Source organism: Podarcis vaucheri (genome assembly GCF_965113315.1).
Source record: "Podarcis vaucheri genome assembly, chromosome: 1".
In the NCBI taxonomy this organism is placed as follows: Eukaryota; Metazoa; Chordata; class Lepidosauria; order Squamata; family Lacertidae; genus Podarcis; species Podarcis vaucheri.
Genome location: NC_138759.1, coordinates 121,489,083 through 121,508,343, shown reverse-complemented (window position 1 = coordinate 121,508,343; position 19,261 = coordinate 121,489,083). Strand labels below are relative to the sequence as shown.

Below are 19,261 nucleotides of genomic sequence, written 5' to 3'. Positions count from 1 at the left end.
CTTACATATAAAGAGCTGCTTTGGAAAAATCGCTGTGTCGTCTGATATGTTCGTCCACAACTTAAGACTATATACCATCTGTAGGGGAGAGACCAGTTTTTCCCCTCACAGAACTTCAGTTACTAGCACCCCCTGAGGAGAGGGAATGGCTTTTAAGCATCTTCAGGTCTGTAGTCAGTGCTGGATTGACGTATAAGCCAAACAAGCTATAGCTTAGGGCCCCACTCTCTTGGCCCCCCCCCCAAAAAAAAATGTAAAGAAAAAAACCCCCTGGATGTACATTTCCAAAATATAAGATTAAAAAACAAATAAAATAGAACCTACATACAGCAACAGTGTTTTATGTTGTGTATGGACCTATTAGGTCCATAAATTACCATATACAGTGGTACCTCGGGTTACATACGCTTCAGGTTACAGACTCTGCTAACCCAGAAATAGTACCTCATGTTAGGAACTTTGCTTCAGGATGAGAACAGAAATCGGGCTCAGGCGGCGTGGCGGCAGCGGGAGGCCCCATTAGCTAAAGCGGTGCTTCAGGTTAAGAACGGACCTCCAGAACGAATTAAGTACATAACTAGAGGTACCACTGTAGCATATATTCCACACAAAAAGAAGTGACAATATGTTGTTGACAAAGGACAGCTGGACCTATAAAGGGCCCCATTACCTTCAGTAGCTATGGGCCTCATCACACCTAAATCTGGCCCTGTCTGTAGTGCAGGTATGTCTCCAGGGGTCAGCAAGCTTTTTCAGCAGGGGGCCGGTACACTGTCCCTCAGACCTTGTGGGGGGCCAGACTAAATTTTGAAGGGGGGGACAAATTCCTATGACCCACAAATAACCCAGAGATGTGTTTTAAATGAAAGGGCACATTCTACTCATGTAAAAACACGCTGATTCCCGGACCATCTGCAGGCCGGATTTAGAAGGTGATTGGGCTGGTTCTGGCCCCTGGGCCTTAGTTTGCCTACTCATGGGTTAGGTCAACCACAAGCTTCAGGATCATTGCCTATGGCCAAATGCATACTTGGGAACAGAGATTTCACACAGATACTCTTGTTTACAGGCATGAGCGAATACACACTCGAAGACCATATCGTCTTGATGCGTCTGACAAAAACTCTCCAGATGATGATCTGGTAAACCTTGAAGTCCTGGATGAGGTAAGGTATGACAAGTTAATGAATTCTCAGTACTCGGTCTTACCGCTTGCTCTTGCCTTCCAGGCATTATTCATATTTCTAACAATATTGCCATGTCACCAAGTTAATTGTTCATAGTCCTGACATAATGAGAAAACTGTGTCATATGATTATGATCTCCTATCAGGGGTTCATTTATATTCTGAGCATTTAGATTGTTCTGTTATACAGGAGAAGCAGATGATGGATGGCAGTAGGTTACATTATTATTTGTGCTTGGTGCAATGAGAAGCTCAGCTCCAAACATCGAGATTAGAGAGGGTGTGTATTTCAGAACTACTTTTCCATTGGGGCTTATGCATTAAAAGTATATCACTATTATAAACACAGCGACTTTAGTCAAACCATGCACATCTCTTTCCCCTTACATAAACTTGGTTCTTGTAGCTCCAGTGATCTTTCACGCTTACAAATGCATGGCAATTTATCGGACAGGGAAAGAGGCAGAGAGATCTAACCACCACTCCTTGAATGATCCATTTTCTTCCATCTTTCTCCGCCCTGAAATATTCCAACTTCCTGTTGCCCATATCCATCTCTTTGAGCCTGTTTACTTTGTCTCATAAAACCGAGCAAAAGCTGTTGTAAAAGGAGCTGGCTTTTGTTTGCATAGACCCAGTGCTGGTGGCGTTTCTTGGTGATGGTGGAGTGTGATAGAACTTCCTGACAGTGAGAGCTGTTCGACAGTGGAATTTGCTGCCAAGGAGTGTGGTGGAGTCTCCTACTTTGGAGGTCTTTAAGCAGAGGCTTGACAACCATATGTCAGGAGTGCTCTGATGGTGTTTCCTGCTTGGCAGGGGGTTGGACTCGATGGCCCTTGTGGTCTCTTCCAACTCTATGATTCTATGATTCTATGATAGATGGAACCCACTAACTGGCTTTGAACTGTGTGATTTGTTGGGCCCAAGCAAAATGGCCAAGGAATGCTTGAGCTACAGCACTGCTAAGCATGTTGTAGACCTGATCAACCCTTTCCATGGAAGACCACAAGGTGGGGCGCTGGGGCAGTGTAGCATAAATAGGCAGCAGGGAAGAGCTTAGCTAGATCTTCTTTATGTGCACATTCGTCTTGCCCAAAGCAGCGGAATACAATGAAGCAAGCAATCACCAGTTTGCTTGTATGTATGTATGTATGTATGTATGTATGTATGTTACATACATGCAAGCAAACTGTGATGGTGGGACGTGGGTGGCGCTGTGGGTTAAACTACAGATCCTTGGACTTGCCGTTCAGAAGGTTGGCGGTTCGAATCCCCGCGACGGGGTGAACTCCCGTTGCTCAGTCCCTGCTCCTGCCTACCTACCTACGTCAAAGTGCAAGTAGATAAATAGGTACCGCTCCGGCTGGAAGGTAAACGGCATTTCCGTGCGCTGCTCTGGTTCGCCAGAAACGGCTTAGTCATGCTGGCCACGTGACCCAGAAGCTGTCTGCGGACAAACGCCAGCTCCCTCGACCTATATAGCAAGATGAGTGTACAACCCCAGAGTCGGTCACGACTGGACCTAATGGTCAGGGGTCCCTTTACCTTTACCTATGTATGTATGGTAAAGGACCCCTGGATGGTTAAGTTCAGTCAAAGGCAACTGTGAGGTTGCAGCGCTCATCTCGCTTTTAGGCTGAGGGAGCCGGTGTTTGTCCACAGACAGCTTTCTGGGTCATGTGGCCAGAATGACTAAACCGCTTCTGGTGCAACGGGACACCGTGACAGAAACCAGAGCACACGGAAACACCGTTTACCTTTCCACTGCAGCGGTACCTGTTTATTTACTTGCACTGGTGTGCTTTCAAACTGCTAGGTTGGCAGGAGCTGGGACAGAGCAATGGGAGCTCACCCCATTGCAGGGATTCGAACCGCTGACCTTCCGATCGGCAAGCCCAAGAGGCTCAGTGGTTCAGTGCCACCCACATTCTGCATATGTATGGATCTTTCTTTCGTTCTTTCTTTCTTTCTTCCCCTACTACCACTCCAGGGGTGCCAAGTTGAATAAAATAGGCAGGGCATGTAAGCCCCGCCCCACACAGTTGATCACATGACATGATGGATACGCACCATTTGAATGGCAATGCCCATCAACTGGGGGGTGGGACCTTCTCAAATATGCTATTGGTAGAGGTTGAGGTCACTTCGGCCCTCAGGAATTGGCTCCTATGCACCACTCCACTGCTGCCTCTTGCCCCCAGATAAAAATCCTGGTCAGATTGCACATTTTGATTCCTAATCTGCCTTCCAGAAGCACTAGAGACTTGCTGTTGAATAAATAAATAAATCTCTGGGGCCCCGTGTAGGCGTGGGCCTTGGCACAATTGCTCCCATTACACCAGGGATAACCTGCCCTTGCACATGGGTCCCCAGTGGAAATGATGGATCCAGAAGACTGCCAGACTGTGTACAGTGGTACCTCAGGTTACAGACGCTTCAGGTTACAGATGCTTCAGGTTACAGACTCCACTGACCCAGAAATAGTGCCTCAGGTTAAGAACTTTGCTTCAGGATGAAAACAGAAATTGTGCTCCGGCGGCGCAGCAGCACCAGGAGGCCCCATTAGCTAAAGTGGTACCTCAGGTTAAGAACAGTTTCAGGTTAAGAATGGACCTCCAGAACGAATTAAGTTCTTAACCCGAGGTACCACTATACCTGCTTTTTGAGAGGCGGTGCAACCCCTTCCAAAATTAGGCAAATTCCTAATTCCCAGACCACGGACCCACCTATGGGGCCTAAGTCTTGCCGGCGTTCAGCTTCAGTTTGTTGGTCTCTATCCTGCTCCTCACTGCACCCAGGCAGTGATCCAAAACCTACACAGCCCCACCTGACACACATGTAACAGAAATAGGGCTAGATGCTGTCAGTATATACAGCGGAACCTCGGTTCTCAAATGACTCTGTTGGCGAATGTTTCGGAACCCGAACAACGAAAACCCGGAAGTAAATGCTTCCATTTACAAACACACACCAGAAGTTGAACGGCTCCTGCTGTGTGTTTTTCAGTTTTCTCAGTAGAATTTGCTGACAGCCCTTTGTGCCTCGGTTTTCAAATGTTTCTGAAGTTGAATGGTCTTCCGGAATGGATTACCGTATTTTTCGCCCTATAGGACGCACTTTTTCCCCTCCAAAAATGAAGGGGAAATGTGTGTGCGTCCTATGGGGCGAATGCAGGCTTTCCCTGAAGCCTGGAGAGTGAGAGGGGTTGGTGTGCACTGACCCCTCTCGCTCTCCAGGCTTCAGGAAGCTCTGCGCAACCCTCAGGAGACCGGCTCCGAGGGTTGCGCAGAGCTGCCTGCAGTTCCCGGCTCAGCGCAGCTCTTCGCGGCCACCGGGAGCCGGGCGCGAAGTCCCGCCCCTCTCCAGATGGCCACGCAGAGCTGCCTGCAGTCCCGGGATCAGCGCACTTCTCCCCATAGCCAGCCCCACAAGCTCAGGGGACAGCGGGGAGGCAGAGCGCACCTTCCCGCTGTTCCCCGACCTGGTTCTTCCAGCCCCGCACCTGGGGGGGGGGAATAATTTTTTTCCCCTTTATTTTCCCCCAAAAAAACTAGGTGTGTCCTATGGGCCGGAGCGTCCTATGGGGCGCAAAATACGGTACGTTCAAAAACCAAGGTTCCACTGTATGTGGAACGTGAACCTGTATTTTCACATCAGGGAAGTATTCGTTTGCTTTAACACGATAAAACTTTATGGGCTGACTTTATTTTCATAGTTTGTGATCCTTTTATCAAAGTGTGGTCAGGGTCCTGCGTCTACTAAAAATTGGCACACATGCATAAAGGTAGAAAATTAGATTTGTTAGCTCTGTCTAGTTTTACTATTTTTATTATTTTAGTTGAGAAGAAAACAGGGACTCAGCCGTGCCAGCGCTAAGTGCGTTTTATGTGGCAATTGATTTCAGTGGGCAATTGAAATTAATTGCACGTAAAAGGGCTTCACTTTGAGCCTTAGGTAAAATGCCGCAATTGTAAGCAAAATCATTGTACATTTTGTGCTTATAGCAAGAAATTCAGCTGAATGTTATGTTATTGTGTAGAATTTTTTTAAAAAATAAATACATAAATAAGGATGTTAAATATATTTTTGTTGTCTCTCTTTCTGTTCCCGGTGTGGTGCAGTTTATTTCTCTGACCCAAACAATGATTGAAATGTAATAGATAGGTTTATTGCTTTTAATGTGGCCTGCAGTTATAGATTTATCTCGGAGAGAGATATGAACCTTGGAAAAAATGGTTTGATACGGCAAAGTCAATATTTGACATAAGTGACAAATAACATTTGAGATTTTCGCTTATTGCTTCTTGCAGTTGATGTACTTATGATGAGTTTCCTGTCTGCAAAATACTGCTTAATTGTAAAACTTGCAATGTTTTCAGGAGACAATTATTCATCAGTTGCAGAAGCGCTATGCAGACTTACAAATTTATACTTACGTTGGAGATATCTTAATAGCCTTAAACCCCTTCCAGAATCTCAGCATATATTCTCCGCAGGTAAGAGAATCTTGGGAATGGATCCAGGGTGGGAGCTTTCTGATGGTGGAAAGAACTGCTAATGGGAGCCAAGGCATATGCCTCTCCCCTGCTGCACCCATCTGTGCCTTGTCCCATTCTCTTTCCAGATGTTCCCTCACTTCTCAAAAGCAGTTTGAAGGGACAGGGTGCAGAGACAAGGGAGGCTGCAATGGGTAGGAGGGATCTGGGAAGAAGGGATTCTTGCAAAAGCAGACTTAGCTTCCGCTACTACTTTTGGCTAGGGACGTGGGTGGCGCTGTGGGTTAAACTCCAGAGCCTAGGGCTTGCTAATCAGAAGGTCGGCGGTTCAAATCCCCACGATGGTGTGGGCTCCCATTGCTCAGTCCCTGCTCCTGCCAACCTAGCAGTTCGAAAGCACGTCAAAGTGCAAGTAGATAAATAGGGATCGCTCTGGCGGGAAGGTAAACGGCGTTTCCGTGCGCTGCTCTGGTTCGCCAGAAGCGGCTTAGTCATGCTGGCCACATGACCTGGAAGCTCCCTCAGCCAATAAAGCAAGAGGAGCGCCACAACCCCAGAGTTGGCCACAACTGGACCTAATGGTCAGGGTCCCTTTAACTTTACTACGTTTGGCTACCCAGCCTATTGTTTTGTAAACATTTGCTAAGTCCTGGGCTGTCGGGAGCAAGTCAGCAATAAATCACACTGAGCAAGTGAAGTTAACTCCTTATTAGAATAATAACAATATAATAATAAATTTATAACAAATAAATAGAAGAAACAGGATCTGTTCAGGAGTGCCAGGCCTAATGAGCACAGCTACTCTCATTTTGTAGGTCTTGTCTCTATGAGTTGTGGAGACTGAAGGTCCCTGCCTTCCCACCGCTGCCTAAGTCTTCTCCTCTCCCTGGTCTTTCCCAAGCAATCCAAGACTACGCTGGCGTGCCTGCCTTTGCTCCCCCTGCTTAATACCTCTCTTAATTGGAGCAGGAGAGGGAGACACCCTTGCTTCTTCACTAGCTCGACCCCTCTCTGCCTTTTGGCCTCCTTCCTCTTCTGCTTCCAATCCTGATCCTGATCTTCTCTCTAGCACAGACTCTCTCTTCTCACTAAGCCCTGTTACCTCTTCAGCTTCTGACACCTCTTCCTCCCAGTCTTCTCCCTCTCCTGCCTCTGAGCACTCACTGTCATTCTGCCACCAATCCGCTTTGAGCGTTCTTCCCTTGGGGGTTCCCCAGCTGGTGCCTCTCAACTTTCCTCTGTGTCCAGCCAGCCCATGAATGGGCCATCACATGGCTTTGATGTTCTTACTAAATAAAAACAAAATAAAGGAAAAGTGTTTCTAAACAAAGCCTTTTTAAACAAAGGATATCAAATTATGAAGTTAAGCTGTACCCAGTACAGTCATACATTGGTTTTCAAACACCTTGCGACTCAAACGTTTCGGTTCCCGAACGCCGCAAACCCGGAAGTGAGTGTTCCAGTTTGTGAACGTTCTTTGGAACCCAAACATCCAATGTGGCTTCCGCGTCTTCCGATTGGCTGCAGGAGCTTCCTGCAGCCAATCGGAAGCCGCGCCTTGGTTTCTGAACATTTTCGGAAGTCAACCAGACTTTTGGAACAGATTCCATTCGAAAACCAAGGTACGTCTGTAATCTGTTTGCCCTCAAGCCCTTTGTTTTCATTATACAGTGAAGTGTTAGGAGTCATGTTAAAACTGAGACACTGTAGCTCAGTAGAACAGCACATGGGTTCCATGCAGAAGTTTCACTTTCTGGCTTCTCCACTTAAAAAGAATCAGGTGGTGGGGCACCTGACTAGGCCAGATGGACAAATAATCTGACCTTTATATAGCAGATTCGGTGATCCCATTGAAAAATGCAAATAGCACATGGGAGTGGGGTGGGAAGTTCATTTATTTTTTAGCTGGTGGGTGGGGCTTCTTATTACATGGCACACATGTTGTGCTTTGACACCTCTCTTTTCACGTTCAGTTCTCCAAGCTTTACCACGGCGTGAAGCGCTCCTCAAACCCACCCCACATATTTGCCTCTGCAGACGCCGCTTATCAAGGCATGATAACTTTCAACAAAGACCAGGTAGGAAAATGTTTTAAATGCATAAATATTTTTAAAATGCTGTTGTCTATACCAGTGGTTCCCACCTGCTTTCTCCCACAGACCGCTTGAAAATTGCTGAGGGTCTTAATTCTTTTACCCTCGCCTGTTGTAGCAATTGCAATATACTGTGCCTGATTCTGTGTGATTTTTAATTGTATTTTATTGCTTCTTTTATTCTTTATAATGTATTTTATTGTATTCGGATGGTAAGTCTTCTTCACAGACACTGCAGACCACCTGAACAAAGCTCGTGGACCACAATTTGGGAAGCCTTGGTCTACACAATGCAAGAGCATGTTGAATTTTTATTTCACGTCAGACTTTCTGTGTGGAGCTTTCTGAAGTTTCACGCAGCTAAAATACATCTCTGAAGGTCCCGGCACTACTCCAAACATCATGGCTTTGAAGTGTATACCTATGATTTTTAATTTGAACCCGACAAATACAAAATTGAAAACGTGTATCCCAGAGGCTGCAGTTGGGGGGGAATCTGGAGTCAAAATCAAGATATTTTAAATTCAGCTTCATTATTCCCACAGGCAACATTTTGTGGGTCAGATTATTCATACACAGCAACTCATGGGATTATGTTTAATGTTCCTTGTATTGGGGCAAGAAGCTATCTGTTGCTGGACCTGCAGTGCACTAGTGAATGCCTCCACCTATGACACAGCTTGTTAAAAACAATTTAGAACACTTAAGGTTGTATTGATGCAGACCTGGGTCAGACAGGTAGACTAGGGTGGATGAAAAGAACTATAGTTCCCTGAGTTCTTTCAGGAAAGGGAATGACTAATTAATTTCCCTAGTTTAAGTCTGTGTTGTAAGCAGGCTTCTAATCTGACTCAGGGTTTCAATCACCAGGGCATGTAATAATTAATTTGCATGCTGCCAAGAGAGCAATTTATGCCTCCCTTTAGGTCAGATGTGCATTGGTGGACTTTGGGAGAAGTACCAGACTCTTGTGGCTATAAGTCAAAGAAAGTAAGAGTCATTAACTCTGTGATCACTCATTTTCATGGTAAAAACACAATAGGGATACTTCTAATATAACTGTAATGAGGACACAAATCCAATTATATGGCAATGATTTTAATGAAAATGCAGTCGAGTGCTGCAGAAACAGGAGTCTTTATATCCCAAAGATTGCAATCTTGCAAGACTTTTTCACATGAACTATGGCACGCAGAGATGGCTGTGGGCTCTAACAAAAGGCAGCGCTTTTAATTTGTCAGTTTTATCCTTGGCATGGTTTGCCGCAGGATTGTACAATAATCCCGAGTCGGTATATTTTTAGATACGCATTTTAAAGAACCCCCAGAAAATAAATACAGGGATATGGCACTGTAGAAACAGTGGTGGACCCAGTTTGAAGCCTGAATGGAGAAAGAGTTAAAATATACAGTATGTGAGGATTTCAGAATGCATTAGTTACGGTGATCATTTGGGAGGACCAACTTTTTCAAGAGCACCACAGCCAAAGAATGAGGATGGTTGTTCTTCTGAGATGTTCCAGGAGAACCAAGTGAGATACTACAGCAAATGTATGGCTGCTGCCAGAAACAACAACCGGCCATTTGGCTCCCTCCTTCCACCACCCTAATACCAAGTTCAAAGTGCTGGTTTTAAGCTATAAAGCCTTTAACGGCTCAGGACCGTGATACCTTAAGGACCGCCTCTTTCCATATGAAGCTACCCGGACCCTGAGATCATCTTCTGAGGCCCTCCTTCGTGTGCCGCCTCCTCAAGAGGTCCGGAGGGAGGCAACACGAGAACAGGGCCTTCTCTGCAGTGGCTCCCCATCTGTGGAATGCTCTCCCCAGGGAAGTTCACCTGGCGCCTTCATTATACAACTTTAGGCGCCAGGCAAAAACATTCCTTTTTAACCAGTCTTTTAGCTGATTTGATTGACATCCTATACCCTTTTAAAATGTGGCTATTTTTGTGGGGCTGTTATTGGGTTGTTGTTTTATTTTAATTTTATATATTGTGATCTTTTCTTGGAACCGCCCTGAGACCTCCGGGGATAGGGTGGTATGTAAATTCAAAACAAACAAACAAACCTTAAATATTTATTTGGTTTATACTGTACCCTTCAATGGATTCCCAGGATGTCTTTCAAAAAGTTCAAATTTTGAGAGACTGCTTTCTCTCTTACTTACCCAGTAGGTCATACTGACGTTTGCCGGAGAACTTCTCCCGCAAGTTCCAAAGAGATCTGACCACCACCACCGTAATTTGGAACAGGGTCTTCAGTGCGGCTGCCCCTGCTCTGTGGAACACCATTCCCGTCAAGATACAGCATGCATCCTCTAGCTGCACTTAGTGGTTTTTGATCCTTAAACTTTCATATACCGTATTTTTTGCACCATAACACTCACTTTTTTCCTCCTAGAAAGTAAGGGGAAATGTCTGTGCGTGTTATGGAGGGAATGCCTACGGGTGGCATGCCTACGGATTTTCCTCCTCTAAAAACTGTGCGTGTTATGGTCGGGTGCGTGTTATAGAGCGAAAAATACGGTATCTAATAGAAGCTGACTTCCATGACTCAGGCCCACCTGGCTCAAGTTGCAGCAAAGGGAACAAGCTGTATAAATATGGTAGTCCACAGCAGCTATCTGACAAAGGTTGATTCCAGGGCAGCCAGAGTGTGCTGGTCCCAAGGGTTAACCGTGCGGTGAGGTCGAGTCCAGTCTGAGGTCGAGGGTGCAGTATGGAGGCTGTCCATCAAAGCTGTAGCTGGGTCCAAGGCAGGGAGTCGGGTGAGGTCAGGAACTCTGGCAGAAAAACAGGACAGGGTGCAGGCAGGAACAGGCTACCAACAATGTTGCTCCCGCAACTTGGGACGGGGGCTGGCTGGCTTTTATCTGCCCCGAGGCATAGGGCAGCCCCGGTCCACAGGTGACTCACCTCTCCTGGCCTGGAGGCGAGCACTCTCCTGCTAAGTTCCCTCCACCTCTCTGGCCTGAGCCTCTGCAGCTCAGGAGAGGCTGGAGGGTTACAGGACCCAGAGGCAGCCTCCTCCTCCCCTGACGGGGCTGAGAGTGGAGCACCTGCAGGCAATGGGTCCTCCATCACCCCAGGAGCCAGAGCAGACTCAGCTGGTGCCTGCACCTGAGGATCCAGCACAGGTGAGGACCCTTCAGGCTCATGCCCCAGTCCCGGCTCAGCTGGTTCTGAAGGCGGGGACTCCTGTACAGGCTGGGATTCCTCAGGTTCAGCCTCCGAGTCCAAATCCCAGGCCATCACACAGAGGCAATCTGATCCTAGCCTTGTTGACTTGGCACAGCCATTTTATCATTTTGAATGAGATGGCCAGCAACAGAGTCTCATGTAGTCCCTTCCAGCTTCACAATTCTATGTTTGCTTGGCTCACTTGCGCGCCAACTCTTGACCTGGAATGACCAGACGCATTACCTGAAAGGTTCTGTGGCTGACATTTCAGGTAATGTAAAAGGACTTCTCTGTACCCCAACCTGCTTTCTTCCAGGTGTTTTGTACTATAAATCCCAATAGCTCTGGCCAGCAAGGCCAATATCCATGTATGATGTAGTGACAAACCTTTGGTGGATACCAGGTTAGATTCAAAGACAGAAGGACTCTGCTGGTCAAGAGAGGATGATTGTTCATCTTGAAATGTTCCCAGTCCTGATATTTCACACATTAATCACACTAATTGACGACATTCTTCTTGGTTGAGGAATATAATGCTATAACATGACGTTGTAGCATTACGTGGAGGCAGGTGCATTTATTATCATACGTGCTTTTAAACTGACTATACTTTTGGCTTTTCCCACTGATTTTATTGTTATTTAACCCAATGCCTATCATTGCGCAAGAAGCAAGAGAGGTCCAATATACAGTGGTGCCTCGCAAGATGAAATTAATCCGTTCTGAGAGTCTCTTCGTCTAGCGGTTTTTTCGTCTTGCGAAGCAACCCTATTAGCGGATTAGCGCTATTAGCGGTTTAGCGGCTATTAAAGGCTTAGCGGCTTAGCGGCTAAAAGGCTATTAGCAGCTTAGCGGCTTAGAAAAAGGGGGGAGTGGAAAAAAATCGCAAGACTCGCAAGACTTTTTCGTTTTGCGAAGCAAGCCCATAGGGAAATTCGTCTTGCGAAGCACATCGAAAAACGGAAAACCCTTTCGTCTAGCGGGTTTTTCATCTTGCGAGGCATTCGTCTTGCGGGGCACCACTGTACCTGAAGGAGCATCACCACCCCCATCGTTCAGCCCAGACACTGAGGTCCAGCTCTGAGGGCCTTCTGACGATTCCCTCGCTGTGAGAAGCCAAGTTAGAGGGAACCAGGCAGAGGGCCTTCTTGGTAGTGGCGCCCGCCCTGTGGAACGCCCTCCCACCAGAGAAAAACAACTACCAGACTTTTAGAAGACATCTGAAGGCAGCCCTGTTTAGGGAAGCTTTTAACGTTTGACAGACCATTGTATTTTAATATTTTGTTGGAAGCTGCCCAGAGTAGCTGGGGAAACCCAGCCAGATGGACGGGGTATAAATAATATATTATTATTATTATTATTATTATTATTATTATTATTATTATTATTCAATATTTTAAAATCAAGTTGAGCATGATTTGTTGACCTCTGCAAAGGCAGCCAAATTGAAGATGCTCTGCTGTCTTAATGGTCTGTTAAGGTGCATGTCTGGGGAGATTCCCCTTCATGGATCACTGCCTTGCCGTGGCGAAGTGGCTTGAATAACTCGGAGAAGCTATGAGCTATGCCGTGCAGGGCCACCCAAGATGGACAAGTCATAGTGGAGAGTTTTGACCAAACGTGATCCACCTGGAGCAGGAACCGGCAAGCCACTCCAGTATCCCTGCCAAGAAAACTCCATGGACAAAGACAACAGGCATATAAGACAGGAGTGCCTGGCGTGCTCTGGTCCATGGGGTCACGAAGAGTCGGACACTACTAAACAACTAAACAACAACAACAACTGGGGAGATTAACCACTGGAGCTGTAAACGATGCATATTTACCTCTGTTTTGTGTGTTTTGTCAGTGCATTATCATCAGCGGAGAGAGCGGTGCTGGGAAGACCGAAAGTGCCCATCTCATTGTGCAGCATTTGACTTTCTTGGGAAAGGTATCTATGCCCTACCATGGTAGCATGAATGTCTGTCAGCGGTGCAAAGTACTGCCTGCGTTTGTCCACAGGGCTAAAATCATGCTCCCCTTCCCATCGTCTCCTCCAGCATGGCTGCAAGGAGACGGTTGGAAATGTCTGCTTCTGTTTTCAATTGGCCACAGTTTGAAGTCGGCTTGTTTTAGTCACTCATCGTTAACATTGACTGCAGTTTGCCTGGGCTTTGATGTCACACTAAGCTGCAAAGCCCTTAGTCAAAAACGGGAGCGAAAGATTCAGAAGTCCTCCTCACCGCTATGCTGGGGGGAGCAGGAGGGGAGTGTGTGGTCCTGGTGATCTATTAGATTTGATCTCATAATGCTTAGCCACAGTTTAGCATTAGATGCAAACATTCCTTTCATGCAGCTCCGCTTATAGATCCTGCCTGGTTGCAAAAGCAGGTGTGGTAGTGTTCTGGCCGGGAAAAGCAAGATTTGATAGGGTTGCAAACAACACAGGTGACTTGAGGGGTGCATCTTAAGGATTATTGGCAATGTCATACAAAACCTGTGGATTATAGGCATAGCTGTCAACCGCCCCTTATTTGGCGGGAAAGTCCCTTGTCCCAGCCAAATGTCCCACTGCTGTCCCTTATTGATGATGTCCCTTAAATTTCCCAGGTTTCAAAGGAAGCAGCTCCTCTCCCTCCCTCCCTGCCGGCCAGGGAGGAGGGAAGCTCCAACTGTGTTGCTTGGCTGCGTTGCTCACCCAATAAGGAATCTAAGAACGACTGGGGGTGGAGCTTGCATGCTTTGTGCCGATCAAATTGGCTGCATTGTCTGGGGACTCGCCTTTGCTCAGCACTTCCCAGCGGAGAGGTGACAGTGGTTTTCCTTGCTGCATCGCCTTTGCCGGGTTGCTGCGCTGTGGGAAACACCACTTGAGGCTTTGTTTAGCTGCTGGTTGTCTAAAGTCCCTTATTTTGCCTGCTGATTCCTTATTTTTGAGGCTGCTGGTCCCTTATTTTCAAATCTGTAAGTTGACAGCTATGATTATACGTCTTTGGGGTAAAGAGATCTTCACGTTTTAAGAAAACTTTGTTCAGCTGGGGAATCCCTTGTAACCTGTTCCCGTCTGTGAAGGCTAGCAATCGTGCTTTGCGGGAGAAGATTCTCCAGGTGAACCCCCTAGTTGAAGCCTTTGGAAATGCCTGCACTGCCATCAATGACAACTCCAGCCGTTTTGGGAAATACCTGGAAATGATGTTTACACCAACAGGAGCCGTCATGGGAGCAAAGATTTCCGAATATCTACTGGAAAAATCAAGAGTTATAAAACAAGCTGTGTAGGTATAAATTTGAATATTTCGCTCCCACCCGCCCCTCAGCTAGAAGCAATTTTACTTTCCTAGAAAATACACACACGTAGGGCAATATTTTCATTGCAATTTATTCCAAGCAAGAGGCATTATCACAGATCAAGCATACCGTATTTTTCCGTGTATAAGAGCCCCCCCCCTGGTTTCTAACCTTATTTTAGAAAAGTCTTTGGAAGGATATACTATCAACTCAAAAAGGCAGCAGCTGGAAATGGTAGCAAAAGCATTTAGATCTTTCAGCACGCAAAACAAATTGCTTGAAAACCTGCCAGGTCACATAACCTTCACCTTGCATGTCAAGCAATTGTCATCCTACACTTTTAAGTGCATTTCCCCTTTCCTTTCCTTATCTCAAAATGTTCACACGGGTGAACCAGAAAACAGCAACATCCTGGAAGCACTCAAAGAAAGAGACAGATACCAAGGAAAGAGTGGACCTAGAGCTCTCCCTAGTCTCTGAAGGCCTAGTCTTATACACTGAAAAGTACGGTACAATGGGACCTCGGGTTACATACGCTTCTGGCTACATACGCTTCAGGTTACAGACTCTGCTAACCCAGAAATATTACCTCGGGTTAAGAACTTTGCTTCAGGATGAGAACAGAAATCGTGCTCTGGCGGCGGCGCAGCAGCAGGAGGCCCCATTAGCTAAAGTGGTAACTCAGGTTAAGAACAGTTTCAGGTTAAGAACGGACCTCCAGAACGAATTAAGTTCTTAACCCGAGGTACCACTGTATACGCAGCCAGGTTGCTCACCGGTACAGAACAACAACCCCTTGTGTTGCAAACGTAACACAACAAACAACACAAGCAACACGATGACCAGTATACTAGATAGCACTGCAATTCTTATTGCATAATATACATAATTTAGTATAACAAAACCAAAATGTGTACACTTGTAAATTCTCTAATATATTTGAAATCAAGTGAACACACGTCTGTCAATCTTTGAAAGTCCGTAGAAGTATAATAAGTCTATAGTTGAAACAAAATAATAGATGCTATCCTGTGGGCTAAGCGGTAAAACCCTTTAGGCTTTCTGATAAAACCTTACATCTGATAACAATCTCCTAGCCTCCAGGACGGGGCACGCTGATCCTGGCCTGACTGCACCAGCTACTAATTAGTTTCCAGACTGAATTAAAAGTACTGGTTTCGGCCTATAACACATTATGCTACTCAGGACCCCGATAGCTTAAGGGCCACCTCTTTCTACATAAACCAGCCCAGATCCTATAGTCTGCATCAGAGGCAATTCTCCATGTTCCTCATCTGAGGGAGGTGCAGAGAATAGCAACATGAGAAGAACTTTTCACGGGTGTCCTCCTATTTGTGGAATGCTCTCCCAAGAGAGGGGACACGGGTGGTGCTGTGGGTTAAACCACAGAGCCTAGGACTTGCCGATCAGAAGGCTGGCGGTTCGAATCCCCGCGACGGGGTGAGCTCCCATTGCTCGGTCCCTGCTCCTACCAACCTAGCAGTTCAAAAGCACGTCAAAGTGCAAGTAGATAAATAGGTACCGCTCCGGCGGGAAGGTAAACGGCGTTTCCGTGCACTGCTCTGGTTTGCCAGAAGCGGCTTAGTCATGCTGGCCACATAACCTGGAAGCTGTATGCCAGCTCCCTCAGCCAATAAAGTGAGATGAGCGCCACAACCCCATAGTCGGTCACAACTGGACCTAATGGTCTGGGGTCCCTTTACCTTTACCTTTACCTCTCAAGAGAAACAGTGTGGTTGTGAGAATAGGCATATGCACAATGGATGTAGGTATATGTAATATACATAAGTTTGCACGTGTAATAAAAGTGTTGAATATAGAGGTATGACATATTTAATACGTTACTGTATAAGCCATAAAAGTAACTTTTTTTTTCTTTAACAGAGGGGAGAAAAACTTCCACATATTTTACTATATATATGCTGGCCTTTATCACCAGAAAAAACTCTTTGAATATAAGCTGCCTGAGAAAAAGCCTCCCAGGTAACCCATTACTAATTTGATTTTAATGCCAGATGTAATTAGCTATTGATTAGCTGTTGCTTCCAGCTTGATGCTTGAGTTAGAATATCCATTAACCCTTCCCCAACCCTTAAGGAACCTCTGTCAGCCTCTCAAGCGGATAGATAAGATGGGAATTTGACCTGCGATGCTGTTTTGGCCAAGCTATGCCAAGCTATGACCTGCTCTACACCTGACATCATGGGGAATATAACAGGTACAGGTACAGGGCAGGTAAAGGTGGGGCCTTGCAGTTCTGTCCAAGTGCCAGGCATAGACCTGTAAACAATGATGTACAAACACGCCTCAGTTCACTTTGTTATTTTCTGTTGAACTGCAGTTGGCCTATTTTGCACAAGCTTGTTTTCCATATACTTTTTTAAACTTTAGTTTTTAGCTTTAGTACACAGTTGTTGTTTAGCCGTGTCCGACTCTTCGTGACCCTATGTACCAGAGCACGCCAGGCACTTCTGTCTTCCACTGCCTCCCGCAGTTTGGTCAAACTCATGCTGGTAGCTTCAAGAACACTTTCCAACCATCTCGTCCTCTGTCGTCCCCTTCTCCTTGTGCCCTCCATCTTTCCCAACATCAGGGTCTTTTCCAGGGAGTCTTCTCTTCTCATGAGGTGGCCAAAGTATTGGAGCCTCAGCTTCAGGATCTGTCCTTCCAGTGAGCACTCAGGGCTGATTTCCTTCAGAATGGAGAGGTTTGATCTTCTTGCAGTCCATGGGACTCTCAAGAGTCTCCTCCAGCACCAGAATTCAGAAGCATCAATTCTTTGCATAAACCAAACAAAACCATGTAATATTGGTCCAATGCAGTTTCTTCCTGCCTTCCCTCCTTGTGACAAGAATATTAGACTGATTCTCCAACTTTGGCATCAGACTTGGTAGGTTGTGTGGGTGGTACTGGTTCTTAGTTGTGAAAGCCGGAATCCCTAACACTTCAGGAAAACATTCTAAATGTTTCACAAGCTACCATCTACTGGTAGATGCTAGTCTGGCATTTTATATCAAGGGTGCTCTGAACATAATATTATTTTTTAAAAGAAGAAATACATGTTTGTGGACTTTATGTATACTGGCAAGCTTTTTAAAATGTATTTAATTTTGTAATGTTTTATCAATGACTTTATTTACCAGATATTTACTCAAATAAATGCAACAATTTTTTTTTTTGCGGGGGAATTCTTTGGCGATCAGCCTTCTCTATGGTCCAGCTCTCACTTCCACATATCACTACTGGAAAAACCATAGCTTTGATCTCAGCCACCAACAGATCAGCTTTTCTTCCCTTGTTAATGAAGTAGCTCATGGCCCCATCACAAAATCATCTATGGCTGCAAACCTAACCATGTCTACTCAGAAGTAGGTCCCATTAAATTCAGGGAAGTTTTTGATGTTTGATGTTCTACAGTGGTTTCATAATTTGTTGGAAGCTGCACAGAGTGGCTGGGGCAACCCAGTCAGATGGATGACATGTGAATATATTATTATTATTATTATTATTATTATTATTATTATTATTATTATTATTCCCAAGTAAGTGGGGTTAGGAATGCAGCCACTCTCGCCTCCTTGATTTCAAAGTTCAGCTTTAACTTTGCATCCCACCCCAAGGGACAGTTTAATTAAAAGTCAATACAGTTTCAGAAGGGAGGAGAATTTTAAATTTCATGTTACTTTTAAAACAAGGTTTTAGGGTGGACAAAAATGGGCAGTCAAATCTGGACGGTTCTCCTCATTTTGAAAATGGGGCTAGGACTTTAACTGAAGATCAGATCTATAGGTAGCAAAGATACAAACTATTTCCATTTGAAAATAATTGTATTGAGAAATGCATTTCATTGGTTTTTAAAATTCACAATAGGAAACAGATTAAGGGAAGGATCCATCGTAGCACTTTAATAATTGTTCTGTCAGTGTGTGAGCATTTTACCTTGCAAGATAACCCCCCACTTCTTCCCTCCCACATGCACTGTTCTGGGGTCCATCCCTCCCCAAGCCAATTTGAAGAGGTGCAGGGGAGGAGAGGAAGGAACGCCCCATTGCACTAGGGGAAGTCCTTGTGCAGGTTTCTGCTAGCAGGACTCATTAGCTGAATCTGTACCCATGACTGCAATCCTAATCCCACATACCTGGGAGTAAGCCTCACTGAATTCAGTGGGATTTACTTGTAAGTGGACATAATTAGGATTGCAGTCTTAGGGTATATTGACTGCCTCAGAAACAATAAAAAGGAAGAGGTACCTGTATCATGTAGGGACGCGGGTAGTGCTGTGGGTTAAACCACAGAGCCTAGGACTTGCTGATCAGACGGTCGGCAGTTTGAATCCCCGCGACGGGGTGAGCTCCCGTTGCTCAGTCCCTGCTCCTGCCAACCTAGCAGTTCGAAAGCATGTCGAAGTGCAAGTAGATAAATAGGTGCCGTTCCAGCGGGAAGCTAAATGGTGTTTCTGTGCACTGCTCTGGTTCACCAGAAGCGGCTTAGTCATACAGGCCACATGACCCGGAAGCCGGCTCCATTGGCCTATAGAGCGAGATGAGCGCGCAACCCCCGAGTCGGCCATGACTGGACCTAATGGGTCCCTTTACCTTTACCTGTATCATGAATATATGTTGTATGCCTTTGTGCATAATGTGCGCATGTTTTTTAAAAGTTCTAGAGAACTAAATGTCTTTCGCAACAAGAGTCCATGCTGTAATGGGGGTTGAAATCCACTCGGTGGTCCGCTTTTGATGGATTCCCTTGTGCAGCGTTATGTTAGCTCAGTCAGTAGAGCAGGAGATAAAATCTCAGAATTGTGGGTTTGAGCCCCATCTTAGGCCGGGGGTTAGACTAGATGGGGTCCTTTCCAATTCCACAATTTTAAGAATATTCTCCCAACTGAAGAGACTTCTCCCCCTAAATGACCATCAGCTGATAGTCGCCCAAAGGGATCCTCTTTGCCTAATACTTGGAGAACATCTTCAAATGAGGTTGTGCTTCAATGTCCTCCTTTGAAATGTGATTGA

At 45.7% G+C, this 19,261-nt stretch overlaps 1 protein-coding gene across 2 annotated transcripts in view; it reads left to right on the top strand.

The window, feature by feature from the left end:
* The window catches only part of MYO3B (myosin IIIB), a 313,368-nt gene that overhangs the window by 139,864 nt on the left and 154,243 nt on the right, over positions 1 to 19,261 (top strand). The window contains exons 11-16 of one of the 2 annotated variants that reach the window (XM_082205523.1): positions 1,070 to 1,166; positions 5,566 to 5,682; positions 7,656 to 7,760; positions 12,805 to 12,888; positions 14,010 to 14,212; positions 16,131 to 16,229. In XM_082205523.1, the coding sequence (XP_082061649.1) occupies positions 1,070 to 1,166; positions 5,566 to 5,682; positions 7,656 to 7,760; positions 12,805 to 12,888; positions 14,010 to 14,212; positions 16,131 to 16,229 (705 nt within the window). Of the gene's footprint in view, positions 1 to 1,069; positions 1,172 to 5,565; positions 5,683 to 7,655; positions 7,761 to 12,804; positions 12,889 to 14,009; positions 14,213 to 16,130; positions 16,230 to 19,261 lie in introns of those variants that run through there. The other variant, XM_082205522.1, reaches the window with a different exon arrangement.